The 25,991-nt window shown below is 37.1% G+C and overlaps 1 protein-coding gene across 6 annotated transcripts in view; it reads left to right on the top strand.

The window, feature by feature from the left end:
* Nucleotides 1-25,991, top strand: part of NUP62CL (nucleoporin 62 C-terminal like) — a 104,329-nt gene that overhangs the window by 55,281 nt on the left and 23,057 nt on the right. For 3 of the 6 annotated variants that reach the window (XR_011565352.1, XR_011565351.1, XR_011565353.1), the window contains 7 exons: nt 2,263-2,419; nt 4,842-5,025; nt 5,283-5,332; nt 5,473-5,604; nt 8,818-8,929; nt 19,868-20,822; nt 22,079-22,145. Coding sequence is in view for 2 of the 6 variants with exons in the window: in XM_070784613.1 (XP_070640714.1) it covers nt 2,263-2,419; nt 4,842-5,025; nt 5,283-5,332; nt 5,473-5,604; nt 8,818-8,929; nt 22,079-22,145 (702 nt within the window). In the remaining 4 variants the exon portion in view is untranslated. The remainder of the gene's footprint in view (nt 1-2,262; nt 2,420-4,841; nt 5,026-5,282; nt 5,333-5,472; nt 5,605-8,817; nt 8,930-19,867; nt 20,823-22,078; nt 22,146-25,991) is intronic. The other 3 variants (XR_011565354.1, XM_070784613.1, XM_070784614.1) reach the window with 3 other exon arrangements.

Below are 25,991 nucleotides of genomic sequence, written 5' to 3'. Positions count from 1 at the left end.
GTTGTTGTTGTTGTTGTTGTTGTTGTTTTCAAAAAATGGGATACACACACTTAATCTTAGAATTTGCCATTTTCTTAAGTATATATTATCTTTGGACATCTGTCCATGTCAGGAAGTGCTGACTTAAAAAAATAAAAAAACTTCTTTGGGTGAAGATAAGCTCCTTTACAAGAAAGACTTGTGTTTTTCTTGATGGTTTATCTGTTTTTCTGTCTTGAATGTAGTAATTATACAATGTTAGAATGATTAATCAGTAAAGGGGGGGTCTTGATAATGGCATTAATTTTCAGCATTTCTGAAGAAGGAATTCTTTTCAGATCAGGTTTTTTATTCTTAGATGAAGAAGGTGATGACATGTGTCAGTAAAGAATGCTATGTGGGATCTAGTCTGTAATCTCTGCAGTGTTTTAAGTGATGATGACCCCAGAGATCTTTGGTATTTGGACATGATCTTCTCTTGCCCATTCCACTTTCTAACACAAAGAATGGGAGAATTATTGTAAGGATCCTTGTGGCCAAAAGGGAAATGAAATCTTGTGGAAAGCTAATACAGGTATTATCATGGCAATGAACTTTAAGGAAATTAGAATTTAGAAGTTGTTTTAAAGTCAGCTTTAGGGACCTCCTGAATTTAATGTTGCATAAACATAATTTAGCCATTCTCCTTTTGTCTTTTTTAAAATCTTTTTTAACTTCTTTTTGGTTTCTCTACCCCTTTTTCTGCCATACTATTTTAGCTTATTTTTAATTTTGACTTGCTCATGACTCTTTAATTTTACTTCACGTTTTCCCTCTGTCAGTCCTTTCAGCTCCCCTCTGTCTATTGTCTGATTCTTTCTACATGTTTGGAAATATTTCCAAATTTCTGCTTAGAGTCTGATGCTTTCCATATTTCTGGAAATACTTCCATATTTTTACCTGCCATCTGATTCTTTCCACAGTTCTAAATTTTTGAAACTGAGATTTTGACCCATCTTTTATCCCTGTTTGGCTAGAGCTTTTTGTGCCAGACCCTCTCATAGGCTGCCAGTAGTGTAGATGCCCACTCTTGTGATCTAGGATCAAAGGATAGAGTTTTAGTAACTCTGTCCTTCCCCATGTTTATTGCCCACTTCTCTTCTACCTGTAGTTCTCTCTTAGTTTTCTGAACTTTTATGTCAGTTTTGGTTCCTTCTTACACAATGAGCACTTAACAAACAATGCACAAAACAGTGGGGCTTTTAACTATAATACTGGCTAAGATGTATGCCAATTATGAGCTATGGTGTAGAGAAGCAGCAGTCTTCCCTACTGATAGGAGTACAAATTGGCAATATTTTTTTGACAGGGGAATTTGGAAAGAAATAATTACAATTTAGAGCATGCTGACCCTTTGGTCTAGCAATTTCATTTCTAGGATTAATTACACAGATATATTCAAGTAAGTATGCAAGGTTAGAGATGTACAGAGATTTTGTGTAAGATTGCAATTATTCTTTTCTTCAAAGTTTAGCAGAACTTACCAGTGAGGTTGGATGTGAGAGTTGGACTGTGAAGAAAGCTGAGCACCAAAGAATTGATGCTTTTGAACTGTGGTGTTGGAGAAGACTCTTTGGAGTCACTTGGACTGCAAGGAGATCCAACCAGTCCATTCTAAAGGAGATCAGTCCTGGGTGTTCATTGGAAGGACTGATGCTGAAGCTCAAACTCCAATACTTTGGCCACCTCATGCAAAGAGTTGACTCGTTGGAAAAGACCCTGATGCTGGGAGGGATTGAGGGAAGGAGGAGAAGGGGACTGACTACAGAGGATGAGATGGCTGGATGGCATCACTGACTCGATGGACATGAGTTTGAGTGAACTCCGGGAGTTGGTGATGGACAGGGAGGCCTGGCGTGCTGCGATTCATGGGGTTGCAAAGAGTCGGACACGACTGAGTGACTGAACTGAACTGAATGAACCAGTGAGGTTATCTGGGTCCGGAGTTTTCTTTATGGGAAGAGTTTAGAGGATTGATTCAATTTCTTTAATGGTTATAGGTCTGGTTAGGTTATAAATTTTATTTTTCTACACATTTATCCAAGATTTTCAGTTTTTAGCAGGAAGCTTAATCCAGGTAACTGGCCTGCCATATATTATAACAATGTTGAGTTAAAACCCATTACAACTTTGAATTCAAATTCACATTAAAAAGCACTTCTATGGTTTTTTTATCCTGAATGATCAAGTGCTGAGTTTTAAAATTTCTTACTTATTATTAACATTATACACTTCATTTTCCAGCTATAGCATCAACCACCACTACCACCACTGTTACCACCACCACCACTACTACTGCCACTAGTAGCTTTACCTTGAACCTAAAACCACTGACATCAATTGGGATTAATAACACTGTTCCAGTCAGCATTACATCTATACCTTTTACTCCGACTGTTAAGTAAGTATTCATTTGAAAATTTGTATCATTTTCATTTTATTTGTCATACACAAGACATAGTTTGCTTGTATATCTTTATTTTTTTTTTTTTTTTTTTTGAGTTTCAACTTGGATCAAGTTCTTTTAAGCATATAATTCTTTTTTTTTTTTTTTTTTATTTTTATTTATTTATTTTTTTTAAATTTTATTTTATTTTTAAACTTTACATAATTGTATTAGTTTTGCCAAACATCAAAATGAATCCACCACAGGTATACATGTGTTCCCCATCCTGAACCCTCCTCCCTCCTCCCTCCCCATACCATCCCTCTGGGTCGTCCCAGTGCACTAGCCCCAAGCATCCAGTATCGTGCATCGAACCTGGACTGGCAACTCGTTTCTTACATGATATTTTACATGTTACAATGTCATTCTCCCAAATCTTCCCACCCTCTCCCTCTCCCACAGAGTCCATAAGACTGTTCTATACATCAGTGTCTCTTTTGCTGTCTCGTACACAGGGTTATTGTTACCATCTTTCTAAATTCCATATATATGCGTTAGAATACTGTATTTATGTTTTTCCTTCTGGCTTACTTCACTCTGTATAATAGGCTCCAGTTTCATCCACATTTACCTAACTTTCAAACACTATTCTATATCTTTAGAATAGTGTTTGAAAGTTAGGTAAATGACTCAGAGTCAAGGAGCAGTTAGAGAAAGGCTTTCTGTTTCTTAGAAGTTGAACAACTAAAAGGATACTTTTGTCTTCTGAATATCATTATAATACAATTATTACTGTTGCGAATAATAGATAATATTTATTATGTGATTACTATATGTTGAGCAATATGACAGTGCTTTACACAAACATCATATCATTTAATCCTCACAATAACTTTATGAGTTAGGTACTATTTTGTTCTCACTTTATAGATGAGGAAACTAGACCACATTAAGATTTTATAATCTGCCTCTGGTCATATACTTGGTAATGGTTGAGCCAGGATTAAAATTCAGGCAGTCAAGCTCTAGAGCCTGAATTCTTATAATTTATGCCAGTTTGGGGCTATTATGAGTAAAGCTGCTATGAACATTTGTGTACAGGATTTTGGTGAACCTGGTCTTCTCTGGTAGCTCAGATGGTAAAGAATCTTCCTGCAATGCAGGAGACCCAGGTTCAATCCCTGGGTCGGGAAGATCCCCTGAAGAAAGGAATGACTACCCATTCCAGTATTCTTGCCTGGAGAATTCCATGGACAGAGGATCCTTTGGGGCTATGGTCCATGGGGTTGCAAAGAGTCGGACTTGACTGAACAACTAACACTTTTCGTGAACCTAACTCTCATTTCTCTGTACAGCCCATCTGTACAGTTACTGGGTGGTATGGCAGTTGCAAGTTTCGTTTTTAAGGAAATTGCTATAAATTTTTTCCAGAGTGGCTGTGCCATTTTACCTCTCCAACAACAATGTATGAGAGATCCAGCTTGTCCATATTCTCACCAGGATTTGGTATTGTCACTATTTTTTCATTTTTGTTGTTCAGTTGCTCAGTTGTGTCCGACTCTTTGCCACCCCATGGACTGCAGCCTGCCAGGTTTCCCTGTCCTTCAGTCTCTCCCAGAGTTTGCTCAAACTCATGTCCATTGAGTCGGTGATGCCATCCAGCCATCTTATCCTCTGTTGCCCCCTTCTTCTCCTACCCTCAATCTTTACCAGCATCAGGGTCTTTTCCAGTATTCAACTCTGCATCAGATGGCCAAAGCATTGGAACTTCAGCTTCCAGTATCAGCCCTTCTAATGAATATTCAAGGTTGATTTTCTTTAGGATTGACTTGTTTGATCTCTGCAGTCCAAGGGACTCTCAAGAGTCTTCTCCAGCTCATAGTAGTTTTAATATGCATTCCCCTGATGACTAATGATGTTGGACATCTTTTCATATGTTTATTTCCCATCTGCATATCCTCTTTGATGAAGTGTCTGTTCATACCTTTTGTCCATTTCTACTTGAATTTTGTTTTTACTAAGTTTTGAGAGTTTTATGTATTCTAGATACCTGCCCTTTGTCAGATATGTGGTTTATGAACAGTTTTTTCTAACTCTGTAATTAAAGAGTGTTTCACCAAACAAAACTTAATTGACAAGGTCTGATTTATCACTTTTTCCTTTAATGAATGTGCTTTTAGTGTCAAGTTTAAGAACTCTTTGCCTAGATTCCAAAGATTTTCTCCTAATTTTTTTCTGAAAGATTTATCGTTTTACATTTGCTGTATTTCCTTAGGATAACTTCCAGAGACTTTGAATGGTTGTTTTTGAAATAATCTTTACCAGTTTTGGTGGTTTTGTTAGGGAGCAGGTTGGAGAAATGTCTGTAAAATGTGATATTTTTTCCTCTAAGTTCTTCTGTGTTATACTTTTAAAAATCTGATCATACTTTGGAAAGTATGATCATCCGATCATACTGTATCCTTTTTAGTGCAATCATAACTCCTGTGATGACATATGGTCAGCTGGACGGTCTGGTAAACAAATGGAACCTTGAGTTAGAGGATCAAGAGAAATACTTTCTTCACCAGGCCACCCTGGTCAATGCTTGGGACTATACATTGATGGAGAATGGTGAGAAGGTAAGAAGATGTTCTCATTAATTTACCTGCATTGTGTAAGTATTTTCTGATGAACACAGGAAAATAGACCCATGTTTCATGGTTAATTTTTCTTTTCAATATTAGTGATAAACTTAAAAATATTTTCCTTAGATAATAAGTGCCCTGAATTAGGAACTCTTTCATACTTGAAGTGTGTATTACAAAATAAATATTGCCTTACAGTTACAATATAAATTCAAATATTTATACTATTATATTCTTATTTTCCTTTATAGATAACTGCTTTACATGGAGAAGTAGAAAAAGTGAAACTGCATCAGAAAAGGTAGAACCTTAGCTTCCCTAGGTTGGAAGATTAAAGATCTATGTCTTTGTATGGTTGTTTTTCCTTGTTATGGTTTACTGACATTTATTGTGTCACTCAAAATTCGTTTCATTAGCCTTTCTATTGACTTTTTTTTCCAGGCTGGAACAAGAATTGGATTTTATCCTATCACAGCAGAGGGAACTGGAAGATCTCTTTATCCCTTTGGAGGAGTCTCTAAAGGACCATAGTGGGTCTGTTTATCCACAGTATATAGATGAGCATGAGAAGACGTAAGTAACTAAATAAAGATTGAGGAATAGGGCAGGTCTTAGCTACTAAACAAAGATAAAAATGACTTTGAAGGCAGGGAATAAAAATTGGGAGAAAAGTGCAAGTTCTGGTAGTTGCCATTTATCAACTTATTTGATTGCTGTTTATATTTTCAGGATGCTTGAAAGTGAAGTAGTCATTCTGGCAGTTTTGTTTTGTAGCATTTTGTAAACTGTTATTAATCTCAGGATTAGACATGACCACTGTTAAGTTTTTATATTTGTCAAGTTTGTTCTTAAATTAGAAATACAAATTTTATGTGTGTGGTATCATGATATTACAGAATATTTATGACCTCCTATTTATACTGACTCTTTTAAACCTAATGTTGATGCAGTTGCTTCAGTGATAAGTCCATTTCTTATTCTAAAGGAAATTTGTTAATCTAGGCGCAGACTGTGTGGCTTTTAAACATTGAATGGTTTTGTCGATGTCTTAGATTGAATATATTTTATTTGTGTGTGATTTGGTCTTTACCTGAATATATTTTATTTGTGTGTGATTTGGTCTTTACCTGAATATATTTTATTTGTGTGTGATTTGGTCTTTACCTGAATATATTTTATTTGTGTGTGATTTGGTCTTTACCTTTGGTCAATATATTGCCAATATTCCCACAGTAACTTTATTTCTTTAGAACTGAGATTTGGTAATAAGGCCAAATTATAAAATGTTATTAGAAGAACATGTATGAATGTGCTACGTAAACTAAATCTGATTGATTTTATGAATGGCTTATTAGTGAATTAAGACTGAGCTTATTTTTTAAAACCTTGCAAGTTAACTTTTTGTAGATGTATTAAATGTGGTAAGTACAGCTAATCTGTATGAACTCTAGCTCTCTGTTTCTTCTATTGTATTTCAGCCTTTGTGAATCTTTTCATTTCACTGATTATCCTATGCATTCTATCATTTTCTTGGAAACAGAGTTACATTTTCAGCCATGTGATCCTACCTGTAGGTTGAAGAAACACTCACTTCAATTCAGTTCAGTCGCTCAGTCGTGTCCGACTCTTTGTGACCCCATGAATCATAGCACGCCAGGCCTCCCTGTCCATCACCAACTCCCGGAGTTCACTCAAACTCATGTCCATCGAGTCAGTGATGCCCTCCAGCCATCTCATCCTCTGTCGTCCCCTTCTCCTCCTGCCCCCAATCCCTCCCAGAATCAGGGTCTTTTCCAATGAGTCGGTTCTTCACATCATATGACCAAAGTATTGGAGTTTGAGCTTCAGCATCAGTCCTTCCAATGAATACCCAGGACTGATCTCCTTTAGAATGGACTGGTTGGATCTCCTTGCAGTCCAAGGGACTCTCAAGAGTCTTCTCCAACACCACAGTTCAAAAGCATCAATTATTTGGTGCTCAGCTTTCTTCACAATCCAACTCTCACATCCATGCATGCCTACTTGAAAAACCATAGCCTGGACTAGATGGACCTTTGTTGGCAAAGTAATGTCTCTGCTTTTTAATATGCTATCTAGGTTGGTTATAACTTTGTTCCAATAAGTAAGTGTCTTTTAATTTCATGGCTGCAGTCACCATTTGCAGTGACTTTGGAGCCCAAAAAAATAAAGTCCGGCACTGTTTCCCCATCTATTTGCTATGAAGTGATGGGACCAGATGCCATGATCTTCGTTTTCTGAATGTTGAGCTTTAAGCCAACTTTTTCACTCTCCTCTTTCACTTTCATCAAGAGGGTTTTTAGTTCCTCTTCACTTTCTGCCATCAGGGTGGTGTCATCTGCATATCTGAGGTTATTGATATTTCTCCTGGCAATCTTGATTCCAGCTTGTGCTTCATCCAGCCCACCGTTTCTCATGATGTACTCTGCATAGAAGTTAAATAAGCAGGGTGACAATATACAGCCTTGACGTACTCCTTTTCCTATTTGGAACCAGTCTGTTGTTCCATGTCCAGTTCTAACTGTTGCTTCCTGATCTGCATATTCTTTCTGATTGCTTTTAGGTAGTCAGATTTATATTGCATTGGAATCTTTACTAGAATCTTCAACAATCTAGGCAGCCAATTATCTATAAGTAGTTTGGGACAGAAAGGCAGTAGTTACAAATAAATTTAATTGAATTATTTAGTCTTTATAGACAAAGGTCCGTCTAGTCAAGACTATGGTTTTTCCAGTAGTCATGTATGGATGTGAGAGAGAGACTATAAGGAAAGCTGAGTGCTGAAGAATTGATGCTTTTGAACCATGGTGTTGGAGAAGACTCTTGGGAGTCCCTTGGACTGCAAGGAGATCCAACCATTCCATCCTAAAGGAAATCAGTCCTGAATATTCATTGGAAGGACTGATGCTGAAGCTGAAACTCCAGTACTTTGGCCACTCGATGGGAAGTACTGACTCATTTGAAAAGACCCTGATGCTGGGAAAGATTGAAGGTGGGAAGAGAAGGGGACGACAGAGGACGAGATGATTGTATGGCATCACCAACTCGATGGACATGAGTTTGGGTAAACTCCAGGAATTGGTGATGGACAGGGAGGCCTGGTGTGCTGCAGTCTATGGGGTTGCAAAGAGTCGGATATGACTGAGCAACTGAACTGAACCAAACTGAACTGATAGACATTGAAAAGTCCTTTGCTCACTTTAATTCTCATAAACATATTCATTGACTAGGTTAACTGTGTGTGTGTACACACACAAATACTTGGGATGGAAATCTTGAGAATTTAGCCAAATAATCGACTTGTTGTGAACTCAACAGATTTTTCTGACTTTGATTGTTATGAGTCTCATTTCTTAAAATATCTTTTCTTGGATGATGGTATGTATTTGTATGAGATTTTACTTTGAAAATTTATGTATTCAAAATTGTTGCAGACATTTCAGCATTTCTTAAAATCACTAAACACCAAAATAACTTCTCATATAACTAAGTAACCTATGGATTTATTCTGATATCTAATAGGTGAGGTAATGGGTGACTGTAAAAATGGCAAAGTGCATAAAAGCCTTCATCTATGTAGTCTTTTTAGAATATAGTCGTGAATGTTACATCCATAAAAATGTGCTGTTAGTTGTAACGGAGACACAGTGAGAAGATAGGGGAACGAGGGCAAATTCAATTGGCAGTATCATTCTTTGTATGTCAGTAACAGTGCATAGTGGAGAAAACATTTTTTTGTTAATCCCTTTATTTTACCTTCCTTTTCAGTTACAAGTTTGCAGAAAATGTAGATGCTCAGATGAAACAAATGACCCAAGATCTCAAGGACATCATTGAGTACCTGAATATATTTGAAAGTCCTGCTGACTCTACTGACCTGGTGTGTTAACTGCTTTATCTATTTAGACAACCAAAATTTAGTATGAAATTAGCATTCTGTTGTTCCTTTACCTAGTCACCTTCTCCTGTCCTCTATAGTGTTCCTTACATGCCTCCAGAGGTGCGAAGTTTTGGGTGTAGTTAGTGGAGCAGGAAATATTCAGGAGCACAAAAAGGTTGTGAGTTTTTTGTGATTATTTCCAGGAGGGTAAAAAAATTAATGGTCTCCCAAAATTTTCAGGGTTTTCTTTCTGTTCTTCCAATAAGTATGTCTCTATTCTAATTTTTCTATTCACTTACTCATTAGCTAGTTTATTTGCCCTTTTACATATTCATCTACATGTTGATATAATTGTGAGTATATGTGTGTATATATACATACACATGTTCTGAGTCTTGTAGGTATATCCAGGCAATCCTTAATTTATAATTAGCTTATATTTCAAAAGTTCAAAAAGTCAACTACTCAAGACTTACAGTATATTTTTCCATAGAAATTTTAAGTATAGTTATTAGGTTTCCACCTGCCTTGTGGAATCCTAGTTAACTCATAATGTAAATTTATTATAACATGAGAAAATACAGCCGAGGCTCCAGTTAGAGAGTTGAGATGTTTTAAATTAATTTGGTGGTAAGAAAAGATTGATTTATTTTCCTTTATCTATACTCTAATTAAAGAACTTATTTCCTCTGCCTTTCCCTATTGTCTTAGTAGCTACATGGAGCCCTTTTCCCCACTCCCACCCCATGACAGTAATGGTAAGAGAAGTCTCCTGTTGTGGGAGCTCAGGCTGTACTTTCTTTTTTTGAATACAAATTTATTTATTTTAATTGGAGGCTAATTACTTTACAATATTGTATTTGTTTTGCCATACATCAACATGAATCCACCACGGGTGTACACATGTTCCCCATTCTGAACCTCCCTCCCACCTCCCTCCCCAAACCATCCCTCTGGGTCATCCCAGTGCACCAGCCTCGAGCATCCTGTATCATGCATCAAACCTGGACTGGCGATTCATTTCACATATGATATTATACATGTTTCAATGCCATTCTCCGAAATCATCCCACCCTCGCCCTCTCCCACAGAGTCCATAAGACTGTTCTATATATCTGTGTCTCTTTTGCTGTCGCATACAGGGTTATCGTTACCATCTTTCTAAATTCCATATATATGTGTTAGTATACTGTATTGGTGTTTTTCTTTCTGGCTTACTTCACTCTGTATAATAGGCTCCAGTTTCATCCACCTCATTAGAACTGATTCAAATGTATTCTTTTTAATGGCTGAGTAATACTCCATTGTGTCTATGTACTACAGCTTTCTTATCCATTCATCTGCTGATGGACATCTAGGTTGCTTCCATGTCCTGGCTATTATAAACAGCACTGTGATGAACATTGGGGTACACATGTCTCCTTCAATTCTGTTTTCCTTGGTGTGTATGCCCAGAAGTGGGATTTCTGGGTCATAAGGCAGTTCTATTTCCAGTTTTTTAAGGAGTCTCCACACTGTTCTCCATAGTGGCTGTACTAGTTTGCATTCCCACCAACAGTGTAAGAGGGTTCCCTTTTCTCCACACCCTCTCCAGCATTTATTGCTTGTAGACTTTTGGATCGCAGCCATTCTGACTGGCATGAAATGGTTTTGTGGTTTTGATTTGCATTTGCATTTTATTTGCATTTCTCTGATAATGAGTGGTATTGAGCACCTTTTCATATGTTTGTTAGCCATCTGTATGTCTTCTTTGGAGAAATGTCTGTTTAGTTCTGTGGCCCATTTTTTGATTGGGTCGTTTATTTTTCTGGAATTGAGCTGTAGGAGTTGCTTGTATATTTTTGAGATTAGCTGTTTGTCAGTTGCTTCATTTGCTATTATTTTCTCCCATTCTGAAGGCTCTCTTTTCACCTTGCTTATAGTTTCCTTTGTTGTGGAGAAGCTTTGAAGTTTAATTAGGTCCCATTTGTTTATTTTTGCTTTTATTTCCAATATTCTGGGAGATGGGTCATAGAGGATCCTGCTGTGATGTATGTCAGAGAATGTTTTGCCTATGTTCTCCTCTAGGAGTTTTATAGTTTTTGGTCTTACATTTAGATCTTTAATCCATTTTGAGTTTATTTTTGTGTATGGTGTTAGAAAGTGTTCTAGTTTCATTCTTTTACAAGTGGTTGACCAGTTTTCCCAGCACCACTTGTTAAAGAGATTGTCTTTTCTCCATTGTTTATTCTTGACTCCTTTGTCAAAGATAAAGTGTCCATAGGTGCGTGGATTTATCTCTGGGCTTTCTGTTTTGTTCCATTGATCTATATTTCTGTCTTTGTGCCAGTACCATACTGTCTTGATGACCGTGGCCTTGTAGTAGAGCCTGAAGTCAGGCAGGTTGATTCCTCCAGTTCCATTCTTCTTTCTCAAGATTGCTTTGGCTATTCAAGGTTTTTTGTATTTCCATACAAATTGTGAAATTGTTTGTTCTAGCTCTATGAAAAATACCGTTGGTAGCTTGATAGGGATTGCACTGAATCTAGGAAATGGCAACCCACTCCAGTGTTCTTGCCTGGAGAATCCCAGGGTCGGGGGAGCCTGGTGGGCTGCCGTCTATGGGGTAGCACAGCGTCAGACATGACTGAAGTGACTTCGCAGCAGCAGCAGCATTGAATCTATAGATTGCTTAGGGTAGTATACTCATTTTCACTATATTGATTCTTCCAATACATGAACATGGTATATTTCTCCATCTATTAGTGTCCTCTTTGATTTCTTTCACCAGTGTTTTATAGTTTTCTATATATAGGTCTTTAGTTTCTTTAGGTAGATATATTCGTAAGTATTTTATTCTTTTCGTTGCAATGGTGAATGGAACTGTTTCCTTAATTTCTTTATTTTCTCACTTTTAATGTATAGGAATGCAAGGGACTTCTGTGTGTTGATTTTATATCCTGCAACTTTACTAAATTCATTGATTACCTCTAGTAATTTTCTGGTGGAGTCTTCAGGGTTTTCTATATAGAAGATCATGTCATCTCCGAACAGTGAGAGTTTTTACTTCTTCTTTTCCAATATGGATTCCTTTTATTTCTTTTTCAGCTCTGATTGCTGTGGCCAAAACTTCCAAAACTATGTTGAATAGAAGTGGTGAGAGTGGGCACCCTTGTCTTGTTCCTGACTTTAGGGGAAATCTTTCAATTTTTCACCATTGAGGATAATGTTTGTTGTGGGTTTGTCATATATGGCTTTTAATATGTTGAAGTATGTTCCTTCTATTCCTGCTTTCTGGAGAGATTTTATCATAAATGGATGTTGAATTTTGTCAAAGGCTTTCTCTGCATCTATTGAGATACTCATATGGCTTTTATTTTTCAATTTGTTAATGTGGTGTATTACATTGATTGATTTGCGGATATTGAAGAATCCTTGCATCCCTGGGATAAAGCCACTTCGTCATGATGTATGATATTTTTCATATGTTGTTGGACTCTGTTTGCAATAATTTTATTAAGTATTTTTGCATCTATGTTCACCAGTGTTATTGGCCTGTAGTTATCTCTCTTTCTGGCATCTTTGTCTGGTTTTGGTATTAGGGTGATGGTGGCCTCATAGAATGAGTTTGAAAGTTTACCTTCCTCTGCAATTTTCTGGAAGAGTTTGAGTAGGATAGGTGTTAGCTCCTCTCTAAATTTTTGGTGTAATTCAGCCGCAAAGCCATCTGGACCTGGGCTTTTGTTTGCTGGAAGATTTCCGATTACAGTTTCAATTTCCGTGCTTGTGATGGGTTTGTTAATATTTTCTATTTCTTCCTGGTTCAGTTTTGGAAAGCTGTACTTTTCTAAGAATTTGTCCATTTCTTCCAAGTTGTCCGTTTTATTGGCATATAATTGCTGATAGTAGTCTCTTATGATCCTTTGTATTTCCGTGTTGTCTGTTGTGATCTCTCCATTTTCATTTCTAATGTTATTGATTTGATTTTTCTCCCTTTGTTTCTTGATGAGTCTGGCTAATGGTTTGTCAATTTTATTTATCCTCTCAAAGAACCAGCTTTTGGCTCTGTTGATTTTTGCTATGCTCGCTTTTGTTTCTTTTGCATTTATTTCTGCCCTAATTTTTAAGATTTCTTTCCTTCTACTAACCCTGGGGTTCTTCATTTCTTCTTTTTCTACTTGCTTTAGGTGTAGAGTTAGGTTATTTATTTGACTTTTTTCTTGGTTCTTGAGGTATGCCTGTATTGCTATGAACCTTCCCCTTAGCACTGCTTTTACAGTGTCCCACAGGTTTTGGGTTGTGTGTTTTCATTTTCATTCGTTTCTATGCATAATTTGATTTCTTTTTTGATTTCTTCTGTGATTTGTTGGTTATTCAGCAGTGCGTTGTTCAGCCTCCATATGTTGGCATTTTTTAACAGTTTTTCTCCAGTAATTGAGATCTAATCTTACTGCATTGTGGTCAGAAAAGATGCTTGGAATGATTTCAATTTTTTTGAATTTACCAAGGCTAGATTTATGGCCCAGAATCTGATCTGTCCTGGAGAAGGTTCCGGGTGCACTTGAGAAAAAGGTGAAATTCATTGTTTTGGGATGAAATGTCCTATAGCTATCAATTAGGTCTAACTGGTCTATTGTATCATTTAGTTTGTGTTTCCTTGTTAATTTTCTGTTTAGTTGATTTATCCATAGGTGTGAGTGAAGTATTAAAGTCTCCCACTAATATTGTGTTGTTGTTAATTTCCCCTTTCATACTTGTTAGCATTTGCCTTACATATTGCGGTGCTTCTATGTTGGGTGCATATATATTTATAATTGTTCTATCTTCTTCTTGGATTGATCCTTCGATCATTTTGTAGTGTCCTTCTTTGTCTCTTTTCACAGCCTTTGTTTTAAAGTCTATTTTATCTGATATGAGTATTGAAACTCCTGCTCTCTTTTGGTCTCTATTTGCATGGAATATCTTTTTCCAGACCTTCACTTTCAGTCTGTATGTGTCCCTTGTTTTGAGGTGGGTGTCTTGTAGACAACATATATAGGGGTCTTGGGTTTTTTTTTTTAATTTAAATTTATTTATTTTAATTAGAGGCTAATTACTTTACAATATTGTATTCGTTTTGCCATACATCAACATGAATCCACCATGGGTGTACACGTGTTCCCAGTCCTGAACCCCCTCCCATCTCTCTCCCCATACCATCCCTCTGGGTCATCCCAGTGCACCAGCCTCAAGCATCCTGTATCCTGCATCAAACCTGGACTGGCGATTCGTTTCTTATATGATATTATACATGTTTCAATGCCATTCTCCCAAATCATCCCACCCTCTCCCTCTCCCACAGAGTCCAAAAGACTGTTCTATACATCTGTGTCTCTTTTGCTGTCTTGGTTTTGTATCTATTCAGCCAGTCTTTGTCTTTTGGTTGGGGCATTCAACCCATTTATGTTTAAGGTAATTATTGATAAGTATGATCCCATTGCCATTTACTTAATGGGTTCGAGTTTATACACCCTTTCTGTGTTTCCTGTCTAGAGGAGATCCTTTAGCATTTGTTGGAGAGCTGGTTTGGTGGTGCTGAATTCTCTCAGCTTTTGCTTGTCTGTAAAGCTTTTGATTTCTCCTTCATATTTGAATGAGATCCTTACTGGGTACAGTAATCTGGGCTATAGGTTATTTTCTTTCATCACTTTAAGTATATCTTGCCATTCCCTTCTGGCTTGAAGAGTTTCTATTGAAAGATTAGCTGTTGTCCTTTTGGGAATCCCCTTGTGTTATTTGTTGTTTTTCCCTTGCTGCTTTTAATATTTGTTCTTTGTGTTTGATCTTTGTTAATTTGATTAATATGTGTCTTGGCGTGTTTTGCCTTGGATTTATCCTGTTTGGGACTCTCTGGGTTTCTTGGACTTGGGTAATAATTTACTTCCCCATTTTAAGGAAGTTTTCTACTATTATCTCCTCAAGTATTTTCTCATGGTCTTTCTTTTTGTCTTCTTCTTCTGGGACTCCTATGATTCGAATGTTGGGGCATTTAACATTGTCCCAGAGGTCTCTGAGATTGTCCTCATTTCTTTTCATTTGTTTTTCTTTTTTCTTCTCTGATTCATTTATTTCTAACATTCTATCTTCTACTTCACTAATCCTCTCTTCTGCCTCCATTATTCTACTATTTGTTGCCTCCAGAGTGTTTTTTATCTCATTTATTGCATTATTCATTATATATTGACTCTTTTTTATTTCTTCTATGTCCTTGTTAAACTTTTCTTGCATCTTCTCAATCCTTGTCTCTAGGCTATTTATCTGTGATTCCATTTTGGTTTCAAGATTTTGGATCATTTTCACTATTGTTATTTGGAATTCTTTATTAGGTAGATTCCCTATTTCTTCCTCTTTTGTTTGGTTTGGTGGGCATTTATCCTTTTCCTTTACCTGCTGGGTATTCCTCTGTCTCTTCATCTTACTTATATTGCTGAGTTTGGGGTGGCCTTTCTGTATTCTGGAAGTTTGTGGAGTTCTTTATTGTGGAATTTCTTTGCTGTGGGTGGGTTTGTATGGGTGGCTTGTCAAGGTTTCCTGGTTAGGGAAGCTTGTGTCAGTGTTCTGGTGGATGGAGCTGGATTTCTTCTCTCTGGAGTGAAATGACGTGTCCAGTCATGAGTTATGAGATGTCAGTGGGTTTGGAGTGACTTTGGGCAGCCTGTATATTGAAGCTCAAGGCTGTGTTCCTGTGTTGCTGGAGAATTTGTGTGGTAAGTCTTGTTCTGGAACTTGTTGGCCCTTGGGTGGTGCTTGGTTTCAGTGTAGGTATGGAGGCGTTTGATGAGCTCCTGTCGATTAATGTTGCCTGGAATCAGGAGTTCTCTGGTGTTCTCAGGATTTGGATTTAAGCCTCCTGCTTCTGGTTTTCAGTCTTATTTTTACAGTAGCCTCAAGACTTCTCCATCTATACAGCACCATTGATAAAACGTCTAGGTTAAAGATCAAAAGTTTCTCCACAGTGAGGGACACACAGAGAGGTTCACAGGGTTACATGGAGAAGAGAAGAGGGAGGAGGGAGATAGAGATGACCAGGATGAGATGAGGTGAAATCAAAAGAGGAGAGAGCAAGGTAGCCAGTAATCACTTCCTTATGTGCACTCCACAGTCTGGACCACTCAGAGATGTTCACAGAGTTACACAGAGAAGAGAAGAGGGAGGAAGGAGACAGAGGTGGCCAGGAGGATAAAGGGGGGAATCAAAAGGAGAGAGACAGATCCAGCCAGTAATAAGTTCCCTAAGTGTTCTCTACCATCTGTAACACACAAAGAGATTCACAGAGTTGGGTAGAGAAGAGAAGAGGGAGGGAGGAGATAGAGGCGACCTGGTGGAGAAAAAGGAGAGTCCAAAGGGGGAGAGAGCATTCAAGCCAGTAATCTCACTCCCAAGTAAAAATGGGTACTGAAGATTGGGTTCTTAAAGGTACAAAATTGATCCGAAATACCAAAAAGCCAAGATTAAAAGTCTAGAGTAGAAGTTGGATTTTCAAAAATACAATATTAACAACAAAAAAAATAATAAAGTCACAAGAACTATAATATATATATATATGAAGATTGCTTTAAAAAATAGGGTCTCTTTTTTTTGCAAAGTAACAGTAGGTTATAAAAATGAAAATTAAAGGAGTAATAGAGGACTTAAAATTAAAAAATTTTAAAAAATAAAAATTAAAGAATGATAGGAAAAATAGTAAAAATATATGTAGGACTTTTTCTGGTGTTGTGGACAGTGTGGGGTCAGTTCATTTTCAGATAGTTCCTTGATCTGGCTTATATTTCTCAAGATCTATAGGCCCCTTCCTATGTAGTTGGTACTATCTACAGGGTTTTAATCTATTGCACCTGTCACTTCCAAGGAGGGTCCCTCTGTTTTAGCTTCTTCTGTTTGCTGGTCTCTTCAGTGTCTAATTTCTACCCTGACACAAGGGGGCAGTGGTGGACACTTTTTTAGGCTCACTTGTTCAGTCGTGCTGTGGGGAGGGAGGGACGCTGCAAACAAATAACACTGGTGCATGCTTGCAGTGTCTTGGCCACACTGGGTTTTCCCCCACTCAAGGCGTGTGTGCTTTCCCTGTCTACACTGCTTAGGCTCTAGGTTGCTCTGCTGGGAACTGTCCGAGGCCGGCCCTGGGTTGTATGCACTTCCCAGGTCTAAGCTGCTCAGGTTCAGGTACTCGGGTGGTCCTCAGAGGGGCAAACTCAGTAGGGCCTGCGTTTTGTGCCCTTCCCAGATCCAAGCAGCTCAGGTGACCAGGTGTTTGCTGAGCACGGTCACTGTGACTTATCACCTCCCCTGTCCCTGCCGCTCAGTTTTCTGGGTGTACAACTGGCACACCTTCTCAGGCGGATGTTGACCGTCCAGAATTCCAAGAAGTCTTAGTTAGCAATGAAGCCTGCTTGCAGTTTGGTAGATAATGCCTCTCTGGGGCCTCAGTTGCCCCCTTCCGGCTCTGCTGCCCTCGCCTGCCTGTCACCAGAGGGGGATAGGCCGGTCTGCAGGCGGCTAGCTCTGCTCAGTCCTTTGTTCTGTGAGCGGGCCTGACGGTGTCTTAGGTTATGGCTTTTCTCGTAGCTCTAGTCAGTCCTTTGTTCTGTGACCGGGTCTGGTGGTGTCTTAGGTTAGGTCTTTTCATGTGGTAGCTATCCCACAGTCTGGTTTGCTAGCCCAAGTTAGTTCCCTCAGATTGCCCTCGGGGCATTCAGGCCCGGTCCTTACGCTAAGCAATGCAGCCCTCGCCTCCCTGCCCAGCCCCCACTTGCTAGTGGCGGGTGCAGGCATCTGCGCTGCTTCTCCACTGGGGGAGTTACCGTTGGGCATGTAATCTGTGGGGTTTAATTATTTATTTATTTTTCCTCTCAGTTGTGTTGCCCTCTGTGGTTCCAAGGCTCACCACAGACTCGGCAGTGAGAGTGTTTCCTGGTGTTTGGAAACTTCTCTCTTTTTTAAGACTCCCTTCCCGGGATGGAGTTCCATCCCTACCTCTTTTGTCTCCCTTTTTATCTTTTATATTTTTTCCTACTTCCTTTCGAAGACAATGGGCTGCTTTTCTGGGTGCCTGATGTCCTCTGCCAGCATTCAGAAGTTGTTTTGTGGAATTTTCTCAGTGTTCAAATGTTCTTTTGATGAATTTGTGGGTGAGAAAGTGGTCTCCCCATCCTGTTCCTCCACCATCTTAGGACCGCCCCCCCCCCCAGACAGTTGTTTATATAACATTTTACTAGCTTTTTTAATTAGAAGGAGACAGCATGGTATAGTTGAGAAAATACTAGAATTTTATTTAAGTCACTTAATCTAAGTCTTGGACCCTTTTGTAGAATGTCAAGGGTGGACTAAATGATCTTGAATTTTCCTCCAACTATAAAAATTTGCTATTCTCTACTTCAAGTGAATCTAAAATTGAACAAAAACAAATATAAATTAGTCTGAGTTTACACATGCTACCATCTTCCTGCAAGAGTTAACATTATAGACCTTCTTAGATCACCATTGTGATTCCAAAATTCAAGATTGTTTTGTCATAGAACTTTGATGCATAAATAAATACATATAGATTTAGACATAAGGCAGAGCTGATGTCTTGTCTCTATCTTGAATTAATGTAAGATAAGTGTTCTAAACAGAGTACGTGAAAGGAAACTGTAATCCTATCCTTATTCTTTATCTCTACTAAGCCTTGGATTGTTTTATTTTGTTTTAGTAGTAGGGAGTAAATGATTTGAGTCTTGCATTTCTGTTTTTCCTGGCAAGAGTGATTGAGATGTTTAAGATGAGTGAATGCAAGGATAATTGCTTCTTGATAGCAGGACAAAAGTAGCAAGAAATCAGCAACAATTCATCTCTTTTCTCAGATAGCATAAATCATTGGACAGGAAGCAGGGAAAACATTTGCTGAACAATGAAATTCTTGTAGATAATTAATTATAACCAGATCAACAAAGCCTTATTACTGTAGGCCAATACACTAGGGTAGAAAAATAGCAAGTATGTTCAACAATATTCACAGTGATGGGATTTACTTGTTTATTTTTACCATTTTCAGGGGGACATAGGAAAGACCACTTACTTTCTGGAATTTTTATCAAACAAGTTTATATTATGGTATATGATATTCAGCCATAGATTTTTATAAAATTTCATTGTTCCTACTACAAATCTTATTTCTGTTTGTTATATTAATATACACTAAATCTGTTATTTTTATTACATACCACTTAAGTGTGGTAACATTTTCGTTTCTCCTTGTTTTTCCATATTATCCTGGACTTTGCCAGTATATTTGTCTATTTGTCAAAATTATTCTAACATTTTTAAAAGGATTAGTATTTTTGTTACAAAATAAATACATATGCTTATTCAATGTGTTAAGCTTAGAAAATATGAGAATCTGTAAAGAAAATTAAATCCCCTGTGTTACCAGTATTCTGCTAATACATTAGTATATTTCTTTCAAGTATTTTTGCTATACAGGTAAAAATACTTATTTTCTTTTAAATGGTATTGGAAACACATCTATATAAAGTTTTGGATTCTGTCTTCATTTAATATTCTTTCATGGTATTTTCCCCAAATTTTAACCATTCTTTGAAAATATGGTTATAATAACTGTATAATATTTCATTAGAGATGACTTTACCATAATATATTCAATTATTTTTTATTGATGGAGATATTGTTGCAAAATTTTACCATTATGAAATTAACCTGGTGTATGTTTAGATCTCATTATTTCTTCTGGACAGATTTCTAGAAGTAGAGTATACTGAGTTAAAAGGTAAGACTTTGATGTGAAAGTCACTCAATCGTGTCCAACTCTTTGTGACCCCATGGACTGAATTCTCTAGGCCAGAATATGGGAGTGGATAGCCTAACCCTTGTCCAGGGGATCTTCCCAACCCAGGAATTGAATCTAGGTCTCCTGCATTGCAGACGGATTCTTTACCAGCTGAGCCACAAGGGAAGCCCAAGAATACTGGAGTAGATAGCCTGTCCCTTCTCCAGAGGATCTTCTCAACCCAGGAATCGAACCAGGGTCTCTTTCATTGCAGGCAGATTCTTTACCAGCTGAGCTACCAGGGAAACCCTGATAGCTCAGGGTTTGATATATATTTATAAATATAAATATTTGATATATATACACACATATATATATCAGAATTCTGATATATATATAATATATATTATTTGATATATATCATAGTTTGATATATATATATATATAAGACTTTGATATCTATTGCAAAAATTTACATTTTGAAGGGCTGGGTCAATTTATATTATCATAGGCTGTGTATGAATGTACCTATTTTCCACACACACTTGACAACTGAATATTACCACTTATTAAAAGTTGATGATTTGGAAATCTTGCTATTTGAGATAACATGGATGGACCTTGAGAGCATTATGCAAAGTAAAATAAGTCAGTTAGAGAAAGACAAATACCATATTATCTCACTTATATATGGAATTTTTGAAAATAAAAAACTAAAACTAAACCAAGCTTGGACTGCAAGGAGATCCAACCAGTCCATTCTGAAGGAGATCAACCCTGGGTGTTCTTTGGAAGGAATGATACTAAAGCTGAAACTCCAGTACTTTGGCCACCTCATGTGAAGAGTTGACTCATTGGAAAAGACTCTGATGCTGGGAGGGATTGGGGGCAGGAGGAGAAAGGGACGACAGAGGATGAGATGGCTGGATGGCATCACTGACTCGATGGACATGAGTCTGAGTGAACTCCGGGAGTTGGTGATGGACAGGGAGGCCTGGCGTGCTGCGATTCATGGGGTCGCAAAGAGTCGGACACAACTGAGCGACTGAACTGAACTGAAACCAAGCTCATAAATACCCAGAACAGATTGGTGATTGCCAGAGGATGGAGGTGAGTGGTGGGCAAAATGGCTGAAGGGAGTCAAAAGGTACAAACTTCTAGTTACAAAATGAAAAAACCATGGTAGCTACAGTTAATAATACTATATTACATATTTGAAAATTGCTAAAAGAATAGATTGGGAAAGTCCTTATCACAAGAAAAAAATTTTTTGTAACTGTATGGTGAATGTTAACTAGACTTAATGTGGTAGTCATTCCATAATATATATGAATATCAGATCATTATTGTATACACCTGAAACTAATATAATGTTATATGTATCAATTATACCTCAATTTAAAAAGTTAGTTTGGTTGATAAAAGGTCATATTTTAAAAGTTTTATATGAATTTCTTGTTCTGTCAAATGTCTCTTAATGTTCTTTACTTATTTTTGTACTATAGAAGTTAGGTGTTTATTTTTTTACTGAATTGTAGGAATTGAATTCTTGACAGTTGAAATAGGTTGAACTAATATATGAACATTACAAATATAAAATAGCAAAAAAACCCATGCAATTAATACTTAGCATATTCTCAGTAAATTTCTTATCAGAAGAAATGTAAATAACTTCCCTAATTTCATTTTTTATGTTTATTTTTTGTTTACCATATCAGAATAATCATAATCTAAGAATCCTTTGTGGCTTTTTTGTGTGTTTGTTTGTTTTTCCAGTTTTTTAAATTTAATTTTTTAGTTGAAAGATAATTGCTTTACAGAACAGTTTTTTAATTTTATTTTATTTTTTGGTTATTCAAAAATTTTATTTTATTTTAATATAAATTTATTTATTTCAATTGGAGGCTAATTACTTTACAATATTGTAGTGGTTTTTGCCATACATCAACATGAATCAGCCATGGGTGCACATGTGTTCCCCATCCAGAACCCCCCCCTCCCACCTCCCTCCCCATCTCATCCCCCAGGGTCATCCCAGCACACCAGCCCTGAGCACCCTGTCTCATGCATTGCACCTGGACTGGCGATCCGCTTCACATATGATAATGTACACGTTTCAACACTACCCTCTTAAATAATCCCACCCTCGCCTTTTCCCACAGAGTCCAAAAGACTGTTCTTTACATCTGTGTCTCTTTTGCTGTCTTGCATACAGGGTTATCATTACCATCTTTCTAAATTCCATATATAAGCATTAGTATACTGTATTGGTGTTTTTCTTTCTGACTTACTTCACTCTGTATAATAGGCTCCAGTTTCATCCACCTCATTAGAACTTATTCAAATGCATTCCTGTGTGTTTTTAGCTCCAGTGGATCTGCAGAATTCTGAATGTTCATTTGGACTTTCTACAGTGGATTAATCATACTTCAGGTGGGAGTTTATTTGTACCCCAAGTTATCTGTAAGTAGAAAATGTGATACAAGTCAGATTTTGTGCACCATGACCACACTCAAATAAGAGCTCAGTTGTAAGAGTACTATTTAACACGTGTTATGTCTGTATTAATTCTGAGGAACTGTAATTGCTTATTTTTATAAAATGAAATATAGGAAGGATAAACTAGAAACTAATGAAAGTAGGGGGTGTTTAGGAATGGAGTGGAGAAGGTAGGAATGGAAACAGGACTTTTCTGGGTATGCCTTTTTATACAGTTTTGGCTTCTGGACCATGTAAAAGTTTAAATATTCAAAAATTAAAATTAAACCAAAAATAATGGGAAGAAAGACAAATGCTAAAACTGAATACAAAATGAAACCAAACAAACCTGTGTAACTAATTTATAACATAAATATGCAGTTCAGATAACTTTTGTACATTGTGTTTTTGATGGTGCATCCTTACTAGGATGTAATCTTAATGATAAAAAGAACTACAAAGAAATCTTAAGCTTTCTTAATAAGTTTATCATTAGTTTCAGGATGATGCTATATATTACATATGTGTATGCTTGCTAAGTCACTTCAGTCGTGTCCCAATCTTTGAAACCCTATGGACTGTAGCCCACCTGGCTCCTTTATCCATGGGATTCTCCAGGCAAGAATACTGGAGTGGATTGCCATACCCTCCTCCAGGGGATCTTCCCGAACCAGGGATCAAACCTACATCTCTTACATCTCTAGCATTGGCAGGCTGGTAGCACCTCCTGGGAAGCCCATCATTATAAATATAGTAGAAAGCAAATGCACACATTTATTAATAATAGAAACCAAGATTTTCATTAAAAGATAAAGCAGAAATAAGATATTTTTCTTCCATATTTTGTTATAAATTTGAATTGCAAACATCAGTATGAATTACTGTTCCCTTTTTCTATACATGGAAAGGGCTAAGAAACAATGATATACCCTGATAGCAGTGAGCACATCTAGCACCTTGATCTTGGTTTCTAGATACCATTACCATTAAAATGAACCAAGGCTTCTTAAAGAAATATCTGATGTCAGGTCTTACACAGGGAAACTACAGGATGAGTTTGGCACTTTTTATGCCAGAAAACAAAGATTATTCAAAAACTAATGAGATAGTCAGGACACGAGATGGTGCTTTAATGGGCTTCTACTGGCCAAATCAGTTTTCAACATTAAAAAGGAATAATGGCAGTGATGTATTATAATACACTGAAGGAGAAAAACCTCATGAGACTACAGTGAAATTCCCAAAAAGACAGAGACAGAGAGAGAAATGGGAGATGCAGTGAAGAATCTTTATAGAAGCATGGAAGCTAATAATTATAGAAGGAATGATTGTACAGCTAATAATTGTAGAAGAAATAGAGAACCACCATTTAAAACATTTTCAAAAGAATACTTTCATTAAGGTTTCCATGATGTTGAATACCCTACCTCATTTATATTTAAACTGTTAGTCATTTCTTGGCCAAAAATATATATATATATACAGATAGGAAATGGATCAAATATGGATTACAAGTTACTGAGTGATTTTTAACTTTATTTAGGTATAGTTTATATACTCAATTTATATGCAGTCATTTTAATTGTACAATTTAATGAGAAAGTTACCATTTTGTAGCCCTGGCTTATCGATTGATTCTGGCAAGGGTCATCGAGGAATGCTAAAACCACTTAGTAATGCTAAAACTCTACCCATTATTTAAAAATTACAAAGGAGAAAATGTACCTTTGCAACAGTGCTATCTGACAAGTACCACTTTCATCAAGTGATCAAATTTAATATCACTAGTATTGCAATGAATTGACATTGTGTGCGTCTTGATCTGATGTGAGAAGTGCATAATATCCCATATGTAATATTCTTATTAAAAATGTTTAACCTGAATCTAATGATAAGAAGATAATCAGACATTCTATGGATAATATATTCTGAAAGATAATTGACTTCAACTCTTGAAAAATCAGTCATGGGTATCTAGAAAATTCAAAACAAAAAAAATTAAGGGGATTGTTATAGATTAAAAGAGATATAACAATCAAGTCTACCATGTTAACTTTGATTAGATACTGGATCAAAGCCAAGAAGACATTATTTAGAACATTTAGGGAAACTGAGTATGAACTGCACATTAAATATTAAGGGATTTTTTATTTTCCTATGTATGTTATTATGGTTATGCAAGAAAATATTTTTACTCTTAGAAGCTGCATGCTACATTTAGAGAATAAAATTAGCTGCGTGCTAATTTTATTTCAAGTGGTTCAACCAAAATCATTTGTGAAGAGAAAAAGATGGAGAAATTTGTGGCAAAATGGTAACAGTGGGTTAACCTAGGGAAAAGGTATTTAAATTTGTGACTTTTACTACTCTCTCAGCTTTTCAATAGATTTAAAATAAAAACTGGTTGGAAATGATTGTCATAGACCTTTGCCTAAATATGGAATATATTGAGATGTCAGTAATTGAGACAAATGGGAGCTAGTTAACCAATTTACTATTGGTAAAATAAATAGCTAGTTAACTATTTTTAAAGATGTGGTATGAAAATAATACAGATCTTCTTTGGCTTTATATATTCCTCATTCTCTGCATTACTAGAGGTCATCAACCATGAACTTCTGTTTCTTTCCCTTCCAAATATACCTATATCATCATCATCCATGTTTACTTCCTTCTTTCCTGTGTTAAAAGAAAAAATGTCCTATTTTATTCTAAACTATGGTTTGAATCATCAGAGGGAGGTTAAATTCTATATTGCTTTAGTTTGTGGTTCAGCTGGTAAAGAATCCACCTGCAATGTGGAGACCTGGGTTCAATCCCTGGGTTGGGAAGATCCACCAGAGAAGGGAAAGGCTACCCACTCCAGTATTCTGGCCTGGAGAATTCCATGGAGTGTACAGTCCATGGGGTCGCAAAGAGTAGGATACGACTGAGCGATTTTCGCTTTAGTATTAATTACCTGATGGGGAGAGCTTTCTGAATCAGATAGATATGGATTCAAGTCAAGGGATGTGTGTGTGTGCATTCTCAGTCGTGTCCAGCTCTTTGTGACCCTATGGACTGTAACCTGCCGGGCTCCTCTGTCCGTGAGATTTTCCAGGCAAGAATACTGGAATGGGTTGCTATTTCCTACTCCAGGGGAATCTTCCCAACCCAGGGATTGAACCCCCATCTCTTGCATCTCCTGCATTGGTAGGCAGATTCTTTACCACTATGCCACCTGGAAGCCCTCAAGTCAAGGTATTACCACTTATAAGTTGTGTGACCTTAATTGTAACTCAGTTTCTCTGAGTCCGTTTCCTCATTTTAAAAATGAGTAATATTTACCTTTTAGGGCTTTTGTAAGGATTAAAAGAAGCAACATTGACGTTTCCTTAAGCAGTGCCTCTTCTATGATTGGTGGTCGGTAAATGATAGCGGCAGAACTGGTTGTCAGAGTTTGCTATGGGTGGAGATGGGTTGGGGGAGAAAGACAAAAAGGGTCATATGGTTCAAAAGGTAGCTATTAAATTGAGTCTAGAGAAGTCAGTTCCACACATTATCATTGAAAACCACTTACCTAGAGAAGTGGTTAAGAACAGCTGTGATGTGGAAGCCTGTTGGTGGCTAGAGAACACTGAGGAATGAGATCACACAAAGTTTGACTCAGTTGTATTCCTGTCTGTTGCATATTTTCCTACAGTGAACAATGCTTGGATAGAGTTGGGGGGATGTCAAAATGTAATTAGGTAAAGAAAGATTATAATGATTTTTTTTTCTCTTGGCTGGGATCCTCTTTGTCATAAATGAAATCTCAAGGCT

This window comes from Bos indicus, chromosome X (assembly GCF_029378745.1).
Source record: "Bos indicus isolate NIAB-ARS_2022 breed Sahiwal x Tharparkar chromosome X, NIAB-ARS_B.indTharparkar_mat_pri_1.0, whole genome shotgun sequence".
Lineage (NCBI taxonomy): Eukaryota > Metazoa > Chordata > Mammalia > Artiodactyla > Bovidae > Bos > Bos indicus.
Note: the sequence above shows the minus strand (reverse complement) of the source record. Positions and strands in the feature narration are given on the sequence as shown.